The 19,000-nt window shown below is 40.5% G+C and overlaps 1 protein-coding gene across 1 annotated transcript in view; it reads left to right on the top strand.

Annotated features, from left to right (window-relative positions):
* The window catches only part of MYH9 (myosin heavy chain 9), a 56,789-nt gene that overhangs the window by 25,927 nt on the left and 11,862 nt on the right, over positions 1-19,000 (top strand). The window contains exons 9-25 of the mRNA XM_008931579.3: positions 1,545-1,640; positions 2,714-2,832; positions 3,913-4,065; positions 5,249-5,422; positions 6,217-6,390; positions 7,011-7,125; positions 9,514-9,707; positions 10,042-10,163; positions 10,536-10,605; positions 11,555-11,715; positions 12,432-12,540; positions 14,638-14,769; positions 15,423-15,629; positions 16,121-16,258; positions 16,757-16,880; positions 17,703-17,874; positions 18,463-18,675. Coding sequence (XP_008929827.1) covers positions 1,545-1,640; positions 2,714-2,832; positions 3,913-4,065; positions 5,249-5,422; positions 6,217-6,390; positions 7,011-7,125; positions 9,514-9,707; positions 10,042-10,163; positions 10,536-10,605; positions 11,555-11,715; positions 12,432-12,540; positions 14,638-14,769; positions 15,423-15,629; positions 16,121-16,258; positions 16,757-16,880; positions 17,703-17,874; positions 18,463-18,675 — 2,473 coding nt within the window. The remainder of the gene's footprint in view (positions 1-1,544; positions 1,641-2,713; positions 2,833-3,912; positions 4,066-5,248; positions 5,423-6,216; positions 6,391-7,010; positions 7,126-9,513; positions 9,708-10,041; positions 10,164-10,535; positions 10,606-11,554; positions 11,716-12,431; positions 12,541-14,637; positions 14,770-15,422; positions 15,630-16,120; positions 16,259-16,756; positions 16,881-17,702; positions 17,875-18,462; positions 18,676-19,000) is intronic.

Genomic DNA, 19,000 nt, shown 5'->3' with positions numbered 1-19,000 from the left:
CTTTCTTTTATTGTAGCACCCAAAACTGCACACAGGACTTGAGGTGAGGCTCCATGAGTGCAGAGTAGAGCAGGGCAATCACAAACATATATGTTTACTCCTAATGTAGCACATATGGAACCTTTGTCTGCTCTCTTATCAAAAGGATATTTGTTTTAAAACAAATCTTTCAGTAATAGTGTTGTGGTTTAACTCCAACCAGCAACTACTCACTCACTCTCCCCCAGTGGGATGGGGGAGAGAATGAAAAGAGTAGAAGGGAGAAAACTTGTGGGTCATGGTAAGGACAGTTTAACAGGTAAAGCAAAAGCTGAACATGCAAGCGAAGCAAGACCAAACAAGGAATTCATTCACCACTTCCCATGGGCAGGCAGGTGTTTAGCCATCCCCAGGAAAGCAGGGCTCCATCATGCATAACAGTGACTTGGGAAGACAAACACCATCACTCCCAACGTTCCCCCCCTTCCATCTTCTTTCCTCAGCTTTAAATGTTGAGCGTGATGTCATTTTGTAGGGACCCCTTGTTTCAGCTGGGGTCACGTGAACCTGCTCTGTCCTCTCCCAACTTCTTGTGCACCCCCAGCCTCCTCACTGGAAAGCAGAAAAGGCCTTGACTCTATGTAACACTGCTCAGCAGTAACTAAAACATCCCTGTGTCATGAATGCTGTTTCCAGCACAAATCCAGAACACACCCCCTGAACAGCTACTGTGAAGAAAATTAATTCTATCTCACCCAAAACCAGCACAAACAGGTAGAAATTGGGGGATAAAAAAATCTTTGGTATAAGATCCCCTTTGCAAGTGACTGGCAGTTTATTTTGCTCAAGGCGACTAGAAGCCTTGTGAGCTTTGATTGAGACACGGTCAAAATTGAATTGAGACTGTGGCATCAAAAAATGTCTTTCCTGTCCTGGCACCTGGTATTACTTTTATGACGTGCACCATTTGAAGAGTATGAATATATCACTAGCAATAGGGTGGGGTGCTTCAGCATGTAATTAATAATACTTACAGTATGGGCACTTTCTCCTACATCCTGCTGCCTTCCATATGTTATATTGTATGTCTCTAAGGACTACAGATCTTGGTCAGGGAGCTGAAAGTGTAACAGGGTTAAAGAAAAAATTCTTCTTTAATTGGTTTGTGCTCTTAACTATCTCTTTCCTATGTTTAACAGTAATCATTGAGGAAAATTGAGTATTGTATTCATTGAGTGAGTTTTGACCCTCTAACTGAGAACAAATGTTTTATCAAAAAATGCATGTGATTTAGGTGCCTCATTGCCCTCAGTTTCATCTCTCACTGTTCTATAGTGATGTTGAGAATGGGTAAATTTTTAGGCTGTGTAATCTTGCACAGAAAAGATAAGGCAAGTTCTGTGTCCTGAATGGGAGTCATGTAAAGGAATTGCCTGTAGTGTTTTTTTTCAGAAGGATCTTTGGGATGTTGAGGAGGGCCTCTTAACCATGTCAGGAAAGGTAACTGGGTCATATCAGGGCTTTCGGTGATGTCTGACACTGAGTTATTATTATTATTTTAAAAGGTCTGCTGAAGGTTATCTCAGGTGTTCTTCAACTTGGCAACATAGTCTTCAAGAAGGAGCGTAATACAGACCAAGCCTCTATGCCAGACAATACAGGTAACCAATCTCCTCTTCCCCACCAAAGAAAAGTGCAGAAAAAAGCCTACAGGAAGTTCTTGCAAGTAGGAGAATGTATTACAGTATGTATGGAATGCTGAAATCCTGTTTTTCTATAAGGTGAATTATTTGCCAAAGGAGCTGGCATGCTCCATACAAATACGCACTGTTTGGCAGGCGTGTGTTTGCAGCCACCCACGGGCAGGAATGTGGCACTGTTCTTGTGTCAGGGCTAGGCAGGAAGTACATGTGATGACCAGATGAAAAGGATTACTCTACTGGAATATGTTGAGTGTTTGTGTGTTTTAACCAAGCTGGAATAATTGCTCCTTCAAACTTATATTATCAGACTTTAAGGAATGTTCTTTGCTGACAGTAGTAGTCTTGTAACTGTAAGAGTGAAGTGGTGAATAGTTTTGTGGTGGATATAAAGTATGTGTACGTATTTTAATTGCACTGCCCGTTGTTGCATGTGTAAATAGTACCGTGTTTCATATGATAGAAGACTATCTGTTGGAAGATTTAACTCTTAGACCTTCATTGTAGATGTAATGCAGAAATAGAAAAAGTGCTAATTTATCACTGTTTATTTTTTTGGCTATATTACTGAAAATATGCTCTAACTGCCATTTTGTGGAGGAGAGTAAACCATTTGGGTTTTGGATCTTGAATCTGAAATACAGAGTTGCCTCAAAGACTAATGAGTGGATGAGGACAGAACAATTATCTTGATTAAGAAATCTATTATGTGATGTATTTTTAAATTGATTACAGACTAATTTTCTAAATCTTCTGTGTTATGATTTAGTGTTATGAATCTATTGCTTCAAATTTGCTCTTGTGGATTCTCGAGAAAATCAGTAACCTGTAGAATGGGCAAGAGAGTTTTCTTGGATTTTTTTGATTAGGAAGATACTTTGTCTCAGCAACCTGTTCTTCATTTAACATTTTTTTGTAAGCTGTTTCTTAGCTTTTCTAAATTTCTTTTTCCCTGAATGTTTTTCTTTTTCTCTTGTTTTCTGTGAGAAAAACAAAATAATATTAATCTCTTTGTTTCCTCTTCTCATCTTCAGCGGCTCAGAAAGTGTCTCACCTTTTGGGTATCAATGTGACAGATTTCACTAGAGGCATCCTGACTCCTCGCATCAAAGTTGGACGAGATTATGTGCAGAAAGCTCAGACCAAAGAGCAGGTATGTGTTCTCTAAAAATGAACGAGTACTTTGGTCTAATCTTACCACCACAAAGCTAATGAATGTATTAGAGGTTTCTGTAGTGTTTATTAACCGTCTTTATGACTACACATAATAATGTAGCATATATATTTTTTCTAGTATTTGCTCATTTGATCTGTGTAAAGATAGAAATCACCCTGCCCCTATAGCACTTTTTCTTGTCTTAAAAAAAAAAAAACAACAAAAAAAACCCAAGTCCCCTAATTTTGGTGACTGGCTGTCTGTAGGGAATAAGTTCTTTCAGTGTGGTGTGCAAGGGTGACATTTTTGAGTTGGTGTAATACAAAAAGCACTGTCTTCGAGTAGGTCAGCTACAAGGATGGAAAAATTTGCTTCTCACCCTTGAAATTGATTGGAAATTTTGTAATGCTCTTGAGTCTGGTTGTTCTCTAAATGAAGCCTGACCTAGGAGCTAGTGGCTGCTTGAATGGAGCAAAGCCCCTGTGCTTACTCACTGCCCAGCTTCCTTATGAACACATCCTTATTCTTTAAGTAATGAAACATGCCCCCATAACATGGAAGGGATTGGGAAGAGATTGAAGGCTAGAAACAGTCACAGATTGCCTTTCCATACTGCCTTTGCATTTTGATGTTTAATTTCTTAGTACACATGGTATTTATGTCAAACACAGGTAGGGTGGTGTCAGGGAGGGATTTGGCTTCACAAATCCAAAGTTACAAAAGAATTTAAATTCTTTTCTTTGGGCTTGTGAAACACCATGTTATTACATGGTGTCTTTTGGAGGTGATTAGCTTTTCTTTCTTTAATTCCAGCTCTTGGTTTCTCCAACAGTCAGGATCCTGAAATTTTGTTTTGACATGCTAATTTAGAGACAAATTCTTTACTCTCCTATATGGGGCTGTATGCCATCTGCTTTTCATTGGGAATAACCTCTGAAATAAGCCTTGTTTGCTGAATTTGGTGGTGGAGAGAAAAATCTCAGACTACAGTTGGGCTGTTAGGTCCTGAAACAGTGTACTCTGTGCCTTTCTTTGGTTTATAATGTAACTCCTGATGTTCATCTTTTTGCTCCTTAGGCTGATTTTGCCATTGAAGCGCTGGCTAAAGCCACTTACGAACGTATGTTCCGGTGGCTGGTTATGCGGATCAACAAAGCATTGGATAAGACCAAGCGACAGGGTGCATCCTTCATTGGAATCCTTGACATTGCTGGCTTTGAGATTTTTGAGGTAAGGAGATGTCAGGTCCTTGCACTCAGTACAGTTTAATATGGAGCAAAGACCGCTGAAGGAAATAATTTTAAAACTGGAAAATAACATAGTTTGGGAAAGGATGCGTATTCCACAAAAAAAGCATAAAATCTCTTGAAGGATAAGTGCAGGAGAGGAAGAGCTGAAGGAAAGTTGAGGAAGAGATGAGAGAGAGGGGAAGTGGGAGCTCCTTCTACAGGTGACAGTGAACTGTTAGGTCAAACCTTTATCAGATTCTATGAAACAATTTTAGAATGTGACTTTGCATTATACTTAATCTGAAGCAACCACAGACTACCATCAGAAAAGAAGTATTCTGCTGTTATCCCAGCCAGGCAGCTCCTGTCAACCTGTGTTATGCTGGATCTAGTTCATGTGCAATTGCACCATTTATTCATGAAATGGAAAACTAGGGCACAGAAAAGTTGATTATTTTTTCTACTTTTTTTTTGTTGTTGTTTGTTTGTTTGTTTTGTTTTGTTTCCTTCCCCCTCTCTAATTGGTGTACCTTTGGTTTCATGGTTGGTGGATCTCATAAATAGGAGAAGAGCAGAAATAACATGATTAGGAATTACTGAAATATGGAGAAAGTAGAACTGGACATTCTCTTTAGAAGCTACCTTATCTTTTCTGTGGTCTAACATAAAAATGCACTGTAGGTTATTTATCTTGTCCTTACTGTTTGAAGAATTTTAGAAATTTTGAAGAAATTTCCCTCACTTTCCTTGCTCTGATTTTATATATGAGGATTAAAAAGGGACTTTCCAGTCCATACGCTTTTTGGAATTTGTCTTCAGACTTCTGTTGCTTCCTCTTCATATGAAGAGGATTTGTCAGCTCTGCATTTGTGAGAAAACCAGAGTCTTTTCTGTTCCTGGGTTAAGCAGCTGCAGTAATTCTTCTGCTGTTTACAACTAAACATTCTTTTGCAAAGTCTGAGGAACAAAGTGTATGAACTTCCCTGGGGATTGCAGCAGTGATGCAGTGGCACGTGACAGTACAGGCAGTTCATAACCAAAGAGGTTATTGACAATGGACTGTCTGCCCCACACACAACACTGGCTTAAATTCCTCAACTACAGATACAATCTTTTGTGCTAAGAGAATAGTAGGTGTGTCTACAAAAGCAATTGTTCAAACATCTTTCTGCCTTTTTCATTAGCTGAACTCCTTTGAGCAGTTGTGTATTAACTACACAAATGAAAAGTTGCAGCAGCTCTTTAACCACACCATGTTCATTCTGGAGCAAGAGGAGTACCAGAGGGAGGGCATTGAGTGGAATTTCATTGACTTTGGCCTGGATCTGCAGCCCTGCATTGACCTCATAGAGAAACCGGTAAGCTTGCTGTTCTACCATGGAGCAGCAAGAAATGGCTGCACTGATTTTGTCACTGAGGACATCACCTCTACCTGTAGACTGGAAACTGACCTTCTAGCTTTTGTGATTTTCTACCGATACTGTGATGATTAGAAGCAGAAATGAACAGTTTCTTCTTTGTCTGAAAGTCTGTTACCAATAGAGCTGTTAGTATCAGTTCTGTAGGAAATACTGCATGAAAATAGATATAGTCAACCACTTTTTCCTCTCACTAAATTGTCTTCATTTGTGTATATCTGCATAGTACTAGATGTATGTGTAGCTTACCATAAATAGTGTAAAGTTACTTAACTACAGGTGTGATGAGAAGCTGTGAATCACTGTTGCTTTCATTCTGTTCTAATGAAACTTGAAAATTTATAAATTTCCTAATAGATGTTAGAATAGTAAGAACTAGTTTGTAAAATTTTCTCCTATGGCATTCTGCATTTAGACACCTGGATATATTTAGAGAACGGTGTGATAATGTTTCTTTTATTAAAAAAAGATTTTTTTTTCCCCCAAAAAACAACCTAGACAAATGTCATAGAAGAGACTTTCTCATAAAAGTGGTCAGAATTCAGATGAGGATATTGAAGAATTATTAACAATTTCTATTATTAAGGAAGTAGTTAAACTGATACCACACAACAGGTGAATGTGATGTGGATCAGGCTTAGGAATCCTTTTTCTTTCTCCTCTAACCATCTAAAGGTGTTAGTTATTGGTGTAGTCATGTATTTAATGATGTTGTGATGTTTCCCTTCTTTAAGGCTGGGCCTCCTGGTATACTGGCCCTGCTGGATGAAGAGTGCTGGTTCCCAAAAGCGACAGACAAAAGCTTTGTGGAAAAAGTTGTGCAAGAACAAGGCACCCACCCCAAATTTCAGAAGCCAAAACAGCTGAAAGACAAAGCTGACTTCTGTATCATACATTATGCTGGCAAGGTAAAGAATAGCTACAATGTGACCACTGGAATGTCTACTGTATTTTGTAATGTATAACCACTGCTTCTTAGAAATGGCTACTCACCAAAATGGTTGCCTATGAGAAACCATTGGAAGATTCCATGAAATTGTTCCATTGCTATGGACCTTACAGTGCCTAAGGGGATTTACCTGCAAGTTTATATCTATCTATCTATCTATCTATCTATCTATCTGTAATCTCAAACTTGAAATATATATCTATAGTTCAAGACATGTCAAACTGACAGCAATTTAAATTTGTTCTCTGTGATTTGGTGAGATTGGAGGTGCTTTTCAGAAACCTGCATCAAGGCTTCTTCAGCAAAAATGATAATGCAGTTGTTTTGTGTCACACTCTGGGTGGTGCAAACTAGCATTGCAAATCCATTCCCTTTACTGACAGAACAGAACATGCAGCTGTTTGTAAGGGTTTGAAATCCATAGGTATGCTTACTTAGATGGCAAATCCAAGAATGGTGAGGTAATCTGTTGTTGATTGTGCAAACCTCAGCTACTTTTACTGACTGCACCAGATGTTGATGCATCTTAGGGTGCAGAAAATTGCCCTCCAGTTTTCTTGATGTGTTTGTCTTCTCCAGGTGGATTATAAGGCGGATGAATGGCTGATGAAGAACATGGATCCACTGAATGATAATATCGCTACTCTTCTCCACCAGTCGTCGGATAAGTTTGTGTCTGAGCTGTGGAAAGATGGTATGTAATTAACCTTAATTTAATTTGTTTTCTCTTGTTTTATGTAGAAGAGTTTGTTTGATCATCAAAAGTCTATGATGAGCTGTGTTGCTTTTTTTTCCTCTGAAGACTAAGCCGCCAACATGAGCATTGTCTGGAACATCCTTTGCTTAGATTATGGTATTTCATTAAAACTTTGCTGTAACTCAAGAGAAAGGCTCACTTCCATCAACATACATTAAACTTCCTGAATATATATCGCAATTATTTCTCAAAATCAAGAATGCCGGGATAAAATATGAATGTGCCATTACGTCCCAGCAGCTTGCATAGCTGCAGCACTCAAACTCAAGATCTGAGGTCAAACCTGTGTTTTCAATCCTGCAACTAGTGTGCTCTTTCTGCAGTGTTGTTCAGTATTTTACTCTTATCTTCTCTGGGTTTATCTGCTTTTGAGTCTTACTGTTACTGTCACTTTCTGTGGTAGGTTTTCTTTGACGTCTCTGTCTGTTGCAGAGATGCAGAAGGTTCAGAGAGCCTATTTCTATCAACACTTTCCTATTCTTCATCTAGAACCAGGTGACTGAGAAACCCAGCTGTCGTGTCATGTGTGTGATGCATCCTAGAGCCATGCAAGAAATGCTTCCGTTAACTTCTCTTTGTCCCTTTGTCATACCTGCCTGTCTTTCTTGTTCATTTCCTCTGCTTTGTGCTAGTAGCTCCTCATGGATTTTAAAACAAAAGTAAAACTGACCTTACAAGTGAATACAAGAAAAATAGGAATATATTGAGGTGCTAAAAGTTGCTCTTGCAAGACTTGGATAGGAATAGCTAAAGGCAAGTTCCTGACAACTGTTTGAATGTAGAGTTAGCAAGGCTGTATTTCTTGCAAGATTTGGAAGGAAGATTTTCAAGACTGCATATAAACTGAAATCCAGTTTAACATTAGTTTTAGAATTGGAATTTAACTTCAGCAGCTGATCATTTAAGAGAAAGTTAGTTTGGGAAGGGAACTTTTACTGGATCAAAAATGACTGTCACCAAGTTGTGCCTCTCAAGGCCTTTGCTGTGTGATGCTCCTTTTGGACTTGAAATGTCAACTGACTACAGCTTATCAGTTTTCATTTATTGTTCTTTGCTGGATCTCCTGTTGCAATGACTGTCCTTTTTGCTATCTTGATGTAGATGGCAGGGCTCAAGATTTTTGAGAGGATTGTTAAAGCCACAATCTGGGACACACTTCTGTGGATTTCCCTGTGATGTCATCTAGTAACATAACCTTCTTTTCTTTCTGATAAGGCAACCTTGACCCTATTCTAACAACTGCTCTAAAAGTGAGCAGTTCTAAATTAATATTAACTGTAAATCAGAATATTCTTTCTTGTTTTTTCTTTTGTAGGAATGTCTCTTAGCAGTTGTGGGGTTTTTTTTTAATCAGAAGACAGTTGAACACAAGCTGGTGTGTTTTCTGAAGTGAAGATTGGGAGCCTGAGTGTAGGCATCAACCAACCAAGATAGTGAAAAGTAGCTTGAAGCACTTAATAAAAATGTACTGGGAGTATGGAAATTTATAGTGATACAGTTAGCTTTTGTTGGATGGGTGAATTTTTTTCTCCATGTAGAAAAGCAATGGGAAAAAGTAATGCTTTCGTTTCTTTTTGCCCCTGCTACTATCAGATTTAGCTGGCTTCTGTTAAGGCAAAAAAAAAAAGAAAAGGATCTGTGGAGTCCATCCATCAAGGTGATGACTTTATTAGTACTTGCATGTCACTGTGACATAGTGGAGAAACTGTTGGGGCAGAGAGTTCTGACTCTCTCCTAGTGGTATTGTTCATGTCTTTCATAGAATACTTGTACTCCAAAACCAACTCAAACAGTGGTATCTTCAGGTTTGGTTTCTGTCATGCCTTTGACCATGTTTGTTCAGTTTACAAGTGGATGCGGCTTTTCTGATCACCAGTCCTGCCTGTAATGCGAGAGTGAAGCTGGGCTTTTTCTCTGTCTGTGGCCATTTCTGGATCAGAGTTAACTAATAGTTGACTCTGCTGGGCTAGCAGCTAGAACTTTTGGTTTGTTGTCTTACATTGTAAGCTAAGCAAGTAGAAGCATCCAAAACTCATTTCTGGATTGCTCTTCCAGAGCTGCCATCCAGGGCATCAGTAGAATATGTTTGGGAGTAAGTTTAACTCCATCACTCAAACTTCCTGTAGCGAGCTGATGCTTTCTTTTCCTTCCTGCTCCTATCCCTGCACAACTTCTGTACAGGAGTCGACATCTGTGTAGAGATGAAGCAAAAAGGATCCTGCAGCTCCTCTCATTGATCCTGTTCTACCCAGATGTTCTTTGTATGTTCCAGTGCTTCCTTTGTTTGTGGCTGAATTTTAACACTCTTTCTTGTGCTCTCTCTAGTTGACCGTATTGTTGGGCTGGATCAGGTAGCTGGTATGTCAGATACAGCATTGCCAGGGGCCTTTAAAACCAGGAAGGGTATGTTCCGAACAGTGGGACAGCTCTATAAAGAACAGCTGGCTAAACTGATGGCTACCTTGAGGAACACCAACCCCAACTTCGTCCGTTGCATTATCCCCAACCATGAGAAAAAGGTACAGTCAAAACAGCACAGCCCAGGCAGTCTTACCTGGGCTTCCTGGGGCATGTGGCTGGGTTGTTATCTTTTGTCAGGTTTGGCAAAAGATCTTGAAGAGGTCCTGTTTTCTCAGGGTATCTTTTTAAGGTTGTTCTAAATAACTGTATACTTACTAAAATTTTGGAGACTGATCTTTGCAGTTCTTCATAAGGTAGCATAAAAGCTTTCAGTTGTTTCTAACTGGAAAAGAGAGAACTGACTGCTTTACAAAAAAAGAGAGAGAGGCAAGGGGGTAAGCCCCTTTTGTAAAAGCTTTGTGGTATTTATAAAATATACATTTTCCTCACTAGGCTGGAAAACTAGATCCCCACTTGGTCCTCGACCAGCTTCGCTGTAATGGAGTGCTGGAGGGAATCCGTATTTGTCGTCAAGGTTTCCCCAACAGAGTTGTATTCCAGGAATTCAGACAAAGGTGAGCCCTAGAAAAGAATCCAAAGCAGTCTTTGCCCTGGCAAAGTTTAGACATAAGTACAAAAATTGAAGTATTTTATTGCAACTAGATCACCAATTTTTCAAAGGCAGCACATCTGTATCTTGGTATTCCCTGGCACTAAACCTTCCAAAAGCATCTTTGACTTCTCTAGTAAGCATGTGGTTAAGGTGAGGTGTAGAGGACTCCATCCGAGACTGCTGCTTCATACTCTGTTGAATAGAGAGAATTCATAGAATTTTTTTCTCTGAACTGCCAAACTCATAATGACATAGGAATGCATACTGATTTATTTTGTTTGTTGTTGTTTTAAAATATACTTGTGTGACTGGTCTGATGCTTTCTCGTTTTCAGATATGAAATCTTAACTCCAAATGCAATTCCCAAAGGATTTATGGACGGAAAGCAGGCTTGCGTGCTGATGGTAAGACATCCCAGAAACTCTACTTGAATAGAATAAGCTTTAGGAGTGTGGTTTAAAAGTTGGAGTTGTGAATGCTAAATATATCAGACCAAAATTCCAAAGTCAAATGTTTTGTCTGAGAGAGGGGTGCAAAAAGCCTTCTCTTGGCTTCATGGATGGAGGCTTTTGGCTAGCATGAGGTTCAGTAATCTTAGGCAAAGAGGATCTTTCTGTTTCCACAGGTGCATACACTTTAAGATGCCAGCAGTGTTCATAGAATCCAAATGCTTAGAAGCATTAATGTTATCTTTAGCACATTCTTAAAGTATAAGTTTCAATAAAATTTTTGTAATGGCCTGCTGTTGACAAATGCTTTCAGTGAAGGCTCCAATTAATTTCCGCAGAATTACCTGCTTCAAAGGAAAAGCTTTGGCTCTAGCTTGATGATTAGGGGAGACTGAATTGAATTTGACTGTAAGGGATTCCCTTTTTTTCTGTCTGAAGGGAGTATAGCTTATTATTCTTAACCATTATAAGCCTTGACAGCAAATCCTTTGAAGGAAGGTTGGGTTGGGGTGTCTTTTTTTGACATAGGTTAGGGCTGGGAAAAGTGATTAGGAAGGATCAACAGATGTGTTTCCTCTAGGAAAGGAAGAGGACTCTAGGGACTAGACATGTTCGTCACAGCTTCCTTGTATTCTGGGTGCTTGATGTGATGTTGTATAGAACAGTGTTTTCTGTCATATTTTCTGTCTGTGCTTACCTCCATTTCATGCTGTGCTTGGTTGAGCTCAAACTCCTCTTAATTAGGACAGAGCAGGACTTTATTGGGAGTTAGCAACTTTGGTTGGCCTGAGCAGCTCATTGTAGGGAAGGGATGTCGTACAGTCGTGGGACACAAATGTGTTTTGTGATGTTTCACATGAAGCAGCCTTTGCAGGACATTGAGTTCTTCCCTCTCTCATTTTAGATCAAAGCATTGGAGCTGGATTCCAACCTTTACAGAATTGGGCAGAGTAAAGTGTTTTTCAGAGCTGGAGTCCTTGCTCATCTTGAAGAAGAGAGAGACCTGAAGATCACAGATGTCATTATTGGCTTCCAGGCATGCTGCAGAGGCTACCTGGCCAGAAAGTAAGTACCATAATTTTTCAAGTACATATTTCTCCTATTCATGTGCAAGTTTATCTTCAGTAAAAGGTAGCTAGAAATTATTTTTTGCCAGAAAGGTCATGATTTATTTTTTGTGTATAATTAACACTTTGTGGTCTTTTAGGGCTTTTTCATCTCTGTAAGGCCAGACTTCTGGCACCTGCCGGAATCTCTGTGTGCTGCTATCCCAGAAACTACCTGAGCAATGAAGTCTGTTCCTCTTTATAAGAGTACTATGCAGCAGACCAGGTTTTTGACAAAAGTGTTGCAAATTGCAAAGGTGAAAATGAAAAGGTCTTAATACAGTACTGATCCAGGAGGTGTAGGATTTCTCATAAGCTACTAGGCAGGGCTGTAAATGGTACAGTTGTAAAAACAAAAGTAGTACCTGTCAGTTTGGTGGGAAAACACACCTCTGTTCCAGATCTCCCTTTCTGGAAGTGAAAATAGTGAGGCTTTTCAGATTAGAAGACATTAGGGAAAAAATTATTAGATAGGAAATTGAACAAAGGAAAGAATAGCCACTCTTACCTGAGCAGAAAAAAACTTGAAAAGAGAGAAAGTTCACTGAAAACTTTGCTGTTTTTTTAGGAGAGAACCTTCTAAAGAAAAAACATAGAAGTATCTTGGAAAGGGCTTGGTGATGAGAATTGTGTGCTGCTGTGTGTTCCTTTGTCTGACTTCCCCTTACTTTGCAGAGCATTTGCCAAGCGCCAGCAGCAATTGACAGCTATGAAAGTGCTTCAGAGAAACTGTGCTGCCTATTTGAAACTGCGGAACTGGCAGTGGTGGAGGTTGTTCACCAAGGTAATATTTTTCCCTTTGCAATTTCGACAGTTTGGTTGCAATTTCAGCTTCTCAGGTTGAACCAGAGCACAAAAAGCACTCCCTCTGCAATTGGGCTGGCTTGAAACTACACCTTGATTTGTTCAGGCAGAGCATATCATAGTACATTTTATAGCTATGCAATATGTCACATGCATATCTATGCATAAATCGGATACAAGGCCATATCCAAGTAATGTTGTGGAAAAGCAGAAGTCATCTTTTAATGTTTTATGCCTAAGAACAGTAAGGGGATCACTTGCTTTGATGATGTGGCACTTCAGAGAGTCACTTGCCATGTGACTAGTCAATTTAGCTAGGCAAAAATTATTATTATGGGGGTGGCTTGCCATCTCTTTGTCCAGGGTTGTAAGAGCAAAGGAAAAGCACTGAGGTCTGATCTTGCTGTAATACTTCTAGATATTTTACCTTTATAAAGACAATGAACACATGAAGAAATGGTCTCTTTTCTAAATCCATGGGATTTCTTGCTTTTTAGCCTTGAGCCTTTGCAGCTAAATGAGAGTTGAGAGCAGAGTTTAAACTTTTCTTCTTCCTATAAAATTACTTCTAAGGGGTTTTATGGGGTAGGCACAGAGATGGGTGTTGTTTGTCTTTTTATAGAATTATCAAGTAGTTTGGGTTGCAAGGGATCTTTAAACATCATCTAATCCAACCCCCTTGCAATAACTAGGGACATCTTCAACTAGATCAGTTTGCTTAGAGCCCCATCCAACTTGACTGTGAGTTTCCATGGATGGGGCATCCATCCACCACCTCTAAAAAAACCTGTTCCAGTGTTTCACCAGCCTTGTTGTAAAAAATTCTTTCCTTATATGTCGTCTAAATCTATCCTCTGATAGTTTAATGCTATTATTCCTTGTCCTATCACAACAGGCTTCCTAAAAAGTTTGGCCCCATCATTTTTAGAAACCCTGTTTAAGTACTGGAAGGTGCTGTAAGGTCTCCCTGTAGCCTTCTCTTCTCCAGGCTGAAAAACTCCAACTCTCTCAGCCTGTCTTCATAGGAGAGGTGCTCCCTATGGTATTTTTTGTGACACTCCTCTGTACCCACTCCAGCAGGCTGAGTACCCCAGACCTGGACACAGTCACTACTCCAGGTGGGATCTCACCAGATTAGAGGGGCAGAATCCACTCCCTTGACTTGCTGACCACACTGCTTTTGATGCAGCCCAGGACACAATTTCTGGGCTGTAAGCACATGTTACCAGCTCATGTCCAGTTTTTCATCTACCAGAAACCTCTATGTCCTTCTCCACAGGGATGTTCTCAATCCCTTCACCTCTCAGCCTATACTGATAACAGGGGATTGCCATGACCTAGGTGCAGGACCTTACACTTGGCCTCATTGAACCTCATGAGATTCCCATGGGCCCACTTCTCAGGCTTGTCCAGGTCCCTCTGGTTGGCATCTGGTGCATCAGTGGCACTGCTTAGCTTGGTGTTATTTGCAAATTTACTGAGGGTGCACTGGATCCCTTCGTCTGTGTCATTAACGAAGATATTAAATAACACTGGTCCCAGTAAGGATTTCTGAGGGAACCGCTTGTCACCAGTCTCCATCTGGACATTGAACTGGTGACTACTACCCTCTGGATTCAACCACACAGCCTGTTCCTGATCCACCAAGCACTCCACCCATCAAATCCATATCTCTTCAATTTAGAGAGAAGGATGTTGTGGGGGACTGTGTCAAAGGCCTTACAGAAGTCCATGTGTATGACATTGACTTGGATGTAAATTTCCCCCCTGTACTGCAACTTTTTTATTCTCTTCCTATTACTGCTTAACCCTTGAGGGTCTGGAAATTACTGAACCCTTTCCTTATGCATCCCATTCCGGAGGAATAGATGGACAGGCAGAAAGTGTGCTGTTGACAGAGTAGATGATATCTAGTCCTCTGATTCCCCTGATGTTCACAAAAAAGAACTGGTCAGTCCTTCAAGTATGACACTTATGTAAAATGGTTTTTTATTCAATGCTTATCAAGTGCAAGAGCATTTCTTTATGTTTCCCTTTTTTCCTTATATACATCTCATTCCCTTGGTTTCCCTTTCAGGTGAAACCCCTTCTGCAAGTAAGCAGACAGGAAGAGGAGATGATGGCCAAGGAAGAAGAACTAATAAAGGTCAAGGAGAAGCAGATAGCTGCAGAAAATAGACTGACTGAGATGGAGACCTTCCAGGCTCAGGTGAGTTTGAAAATATGATGTGTAAAAGTTGTTCTCTCTATACTTGTCTAACTGCTTGAGAACACCTCTTTTGCTTTCTTGGTCTGATGGACAAGCTGCAGGATTGCAGCTTGCTGAAACATGGGACTTGGCTGCCATCTTGGTCAATTTGCTTTGCCCCTCTTCCCAGCTTAGTTCCTCCAGCAGGTCATTTTGTACAGTGACCACCTATTGCTCTTCTAGAGACATTATGTGAGGAAAAGTCTCCTTTGGGTATGTTTTGTAGCAAGCTGGTTGAATTCAGTCTCATCTTTAATGGAATCCTTTCTGTTTGGAACACAGAAGGTGGAAGCAGAATTGTTTTTCTGTAGGGCTGTTAATTATTCATTACTTTTGCAGGGGGAAATAGACAATATCCTTATTTCAAATGGATATGGTCTTGAAAAATTTGTGAAGGCTAACATGATATGGGGTTGCATCGTGTGGCTTGTGAAGGAGAACCAACACTTGAAACTGTGATTTGATATTTAGCTTTTGATTAGGAGCAGGCGAGTGCTGCAGTGTTTAAAACTGTAGCCGTGGAACACAGGAGCACATAACTTCACTTAACACAGATTGCTAAGTGCTTTGGTAAGTTGGAGCTTGTCTTACTTGTGGCTTTGCATCCAATGTAGCTAATGGCAGAGAAGATGCAGCTGCAGGAACAGTTGCAAGCAGAAACCGAACTCTGTGCTGAAGCTGAGGAGATAAGAGCCCGCCTGACAGCCAAGAAACAAGAACTGGAGGAGATATGTCATGACCTGGAAGCAAGGGTGGAGGAAGAGGAAGAACGGTGTCAACATCTTCAGGCTGAAAAGAAGAAAATGCAGCAGAACATCCAGGTAATGCCTTAGGAATGCTATCTCTTGTCAGTAAAGAGGTTAGTAAATGTTAGAGTGGTTCTTTTGTCTCAACTTGGAGGGAAATGAAAGAGAGCAGGGGGAAAAAAAGGCATAGAAAAATCTATCAGTGGAAACAGCAACAGAATGCAGCGATTCTGGTGCTGAGCCTGAGGCGTTCAGTCAGTCATCTGGAACGAGCCGTTCCGTTCCTGAAGATGATGACCACTTCTCAAATAATTAGAGGAGTCTTTGCTTTGTTTTAGGAAAGGTAGTGCTCTTTGCAAAATATAGCATTGTCTATTCTGCTAGAAAACTTGTTGGTTAGGATGCAGTATGTTGCATTATGTCACGACAGAGATGTCACTCTAGGAGCTACTAATAAAACCTTGAAGGAAGGGTGAAGAAACCTGTTTTAGTATTGCCCCTGTGCTGTTACATGGGTAGGTGAGCAGCACTGACCAACACCTTGCTTTTCTGTGTGTGTTGTGAAGGAACTAGAGGAGCAGCTCGAAGAAGAGGAAAGTGCAAGGCAGAAGCTGCAGCTAGAAAAAGTGACCACAGAGGCCAAATTGAAGAAACTGGAAGAAGATGTGCTAGTTCTGGAAGATCAGAATCTCAAATTGGCTAAGGTAAGACTCCTGCAGCTTCTTCCACAAGCTAAAAATACACAAGTATTTTTGGAGCCACCCTCCAAAAGCTGACCTTTCCCCTCTTACAGGGAATTTTATTAATTAATTCAGTGTTGTCTTTGAGAATTCTGACCTGAATTTTTGAAATTACCTGCCTGGTTGTATTCTTGACAGTCACTATTGTGTGATATTTAAGTAGCCTTGACTAAATAATGATCCATGAGCAAACATTTTCTGATACATTGTTATGCCAAGCAGTATCAAGTTATTTCATTAACAGACTTCCCTTTCAATTTTGAAAGGACCATCAAATACAAATCTTTAATTTAAATTCAAATTTATTTGAATACTGTCTGTGATCCTGAAAGGATTTTTTTCTTTCTGAGTTTGTAGCAGGAGTAGGCACTCATGACATTGACATCTCTATGCACAGTCAGCTCTGGCAAAATATCCTGTAATTCCAGCTACTGCTTTGACACTGCTCTCTCAATTTTGCAGGAAAAGAAACTGTTGGAAGACAGAATGTCTGAATTTACAACAAACCTGACAGAGGAAGAGGAGAAATCTAAGAGTTTAGCCAAACTCAAGAATAAGCATGAGGCCATGATCACAGACCTTGAAGGTGATTTGAGGTTTTTTTGGTTTGGGTTTTCTTTTTCTTTTAAGATTAAAGACAGATTCTGCAAAGACCTTGTCTAATTAGTTTTAGGTGTTGTTAAAATTTGTTGAACTTCAGTTTCATTTCTAGAGTTTTAGTTTTCCCCAGTTTCTGAGGGGTTAAAAATCAGTCCATAGTGTGTAAGCTATCGATTGATTTGATAGAGCTGTGCACTGGCCAGCTGAAGGTTATGTGGCTTGTCAGCTGAGCCCTTGATCTAAATAAAAATCCTCTCTAATGCAGCAGGCCAATGGAGAAGAGAGGCTGGTTCTCTTTCTTCTCCTGCTGTGGAAGTGTCTCCACTTTTCTACTTCCAGCAGCATCAGTCTGTCAGGGTTAGTGCTGTTTCTGATAGCCTGTTTGCACAAGTTCTTCAGAGTTCTAGGAGGCTCTTCATCTGGAGACTGCCCAGGTTAATAAAGCAGGAGCCAGCCTCTTTAGCTTCAGTAAAGGGGGAGTAGACCTTGTGTTCAGCATCACTCGATGAGTGCTTATGCCTGTGTGGTGTGAGACTGGCATTGTGCTGCCAATCTTACAGCAAAAAGGGAGAAGGAGGCTTGGCTGTAAGGTGAGGGGAAGGGAATTGCCCAGATGTGGTTTGAGAGCAAAATATGGGGGTAGTTGCATGTACAGGTCCTGACAGAACAATGCACTCCAGCTACAGTTTGGACAGTTGTATTATTAGGAAAGAAACTATTGCTTAAATAGATCTATTTTTCTCTGTTCCTACAATGTTCTTTGAGTATGTGTCATCCGTGTAACTAAACATGTCCCCATCTTCATCAGAACGCCTGCGACGCGAAGAAAAGCAGAGGCAGGAATTGGAAAAGACTCGTCGGAAGCTTGAAGGGGACTCCAGTGATCTGCATGACCAGATTGCTGAGCTGCAGGCTCAGATTGCAGAACTCAAAATGCAGCTGGCCAAGAAGGAAGAGGAGCTGCAGGCAGCCTTAGCTAGGTGAGAACCTGACCTGTGGGGTTCAGGGACCACCAGGTTGGGAAGTATTTCTTGTCTTGTGTCACTTGGAATAGGGACTAAATGCAGTCTGTGGATGTTGTATTTTAGCCTGTGCACTGTTAAAGATCCATGTCCTCAACATTAGAGTTCTCTGGCTGCTGCTCACTGCCACATTCTCCATACAGAACTAGACTATGAATGTAATGGGCACTGCATGCATTTCACTGGAGCAGTAATATTTCAGATGGGGTTAAAAAGTAGTGTCAACACACTGTCTCTCTGGTACTTGCTGTATTCATCTGTTCAGTTAAGTGTCCAATTTCCAATGTAAAATGGTACTTTTTCTTCTGCTTTCTTCTGTTGTCAGTCTCTCTCTGTCCCCTTCTTTGACGTAAGAAATTGTGCTCTCTCAAGTATTGGGAAATAGAGCTTAGAGTTTGTAGATCATATATGGATCAAAGTCCGAATGTAATATTGTAGAGCTGACCAAAACCAGCTTTTTTTCTTGATTATTCTTGGTAAGACAGGTCGTTTTAATTTGTGTATGGTTTAAGTCTGGCTCTGACCAAAACCTTGTGTTGAACACAGAGTGGAAGAAGAGGCAGCTCAGAAGAACATGGCCCTGAAAAAGATCAGGGAACTTGAATCCCAGATCACTGAATTGCAGGAAGACCTGGAGTCAGAGAGAGCATCCAGGAATAAAGCTGAAAAACAGAAGCGGGATCTGGGAGAAGAGCTGGAAGCGTTGAAAACAGAGCTAGAAGACACACTAGATTCTACAGCTGCTCAGCAAGAGCTGAGGTAACTCCAACATGGAGCTGTGTTATCTTTATTTGGGTTTGGTTTTGACTGTTTTTAATAAATGCTGGTGCATTCAGTCTCTTACCATAGCAAGTCTTTGCCTTTGTCAGGGTAGGCTGGTTGGCAGCCTCGGACTAGTGTGCAAGCTGTAGTCCAGACTGCGTTACCTCACCTGATGTAAGAAAGTTGATTTGCTTCCTAACCAAAGTGTTAGTGGTACCCTGGAAACATTCATACTTTCAGGCTGAAAGTAATGCTGCCAGCTTGTGCTTAGGAAGGATGCAATGCTAAGTGCTGACTTTGAAAAGTGTCTTTATAGCCTGTA

Source organism: Manacus vitellinus, unplaced genomic scaffold (genome assembly GCF_001715985.3).
Source record: "Manacus vitellinus isolate BGI_N305 unplaced genomic scaffold, ASM171598v3 scaffold_5_pilon, whole genome shotgun sequence".
NCBI lineage: Eukaryota > Metazoa > Chordata > Aves > Passeriformes > Pipridae > Manacus > Manacus vitellinus.
Note: the sequence above shows the minus strand (reverse complement) of the source record. Positions and strands in the feature narration are given on the sequence as shown.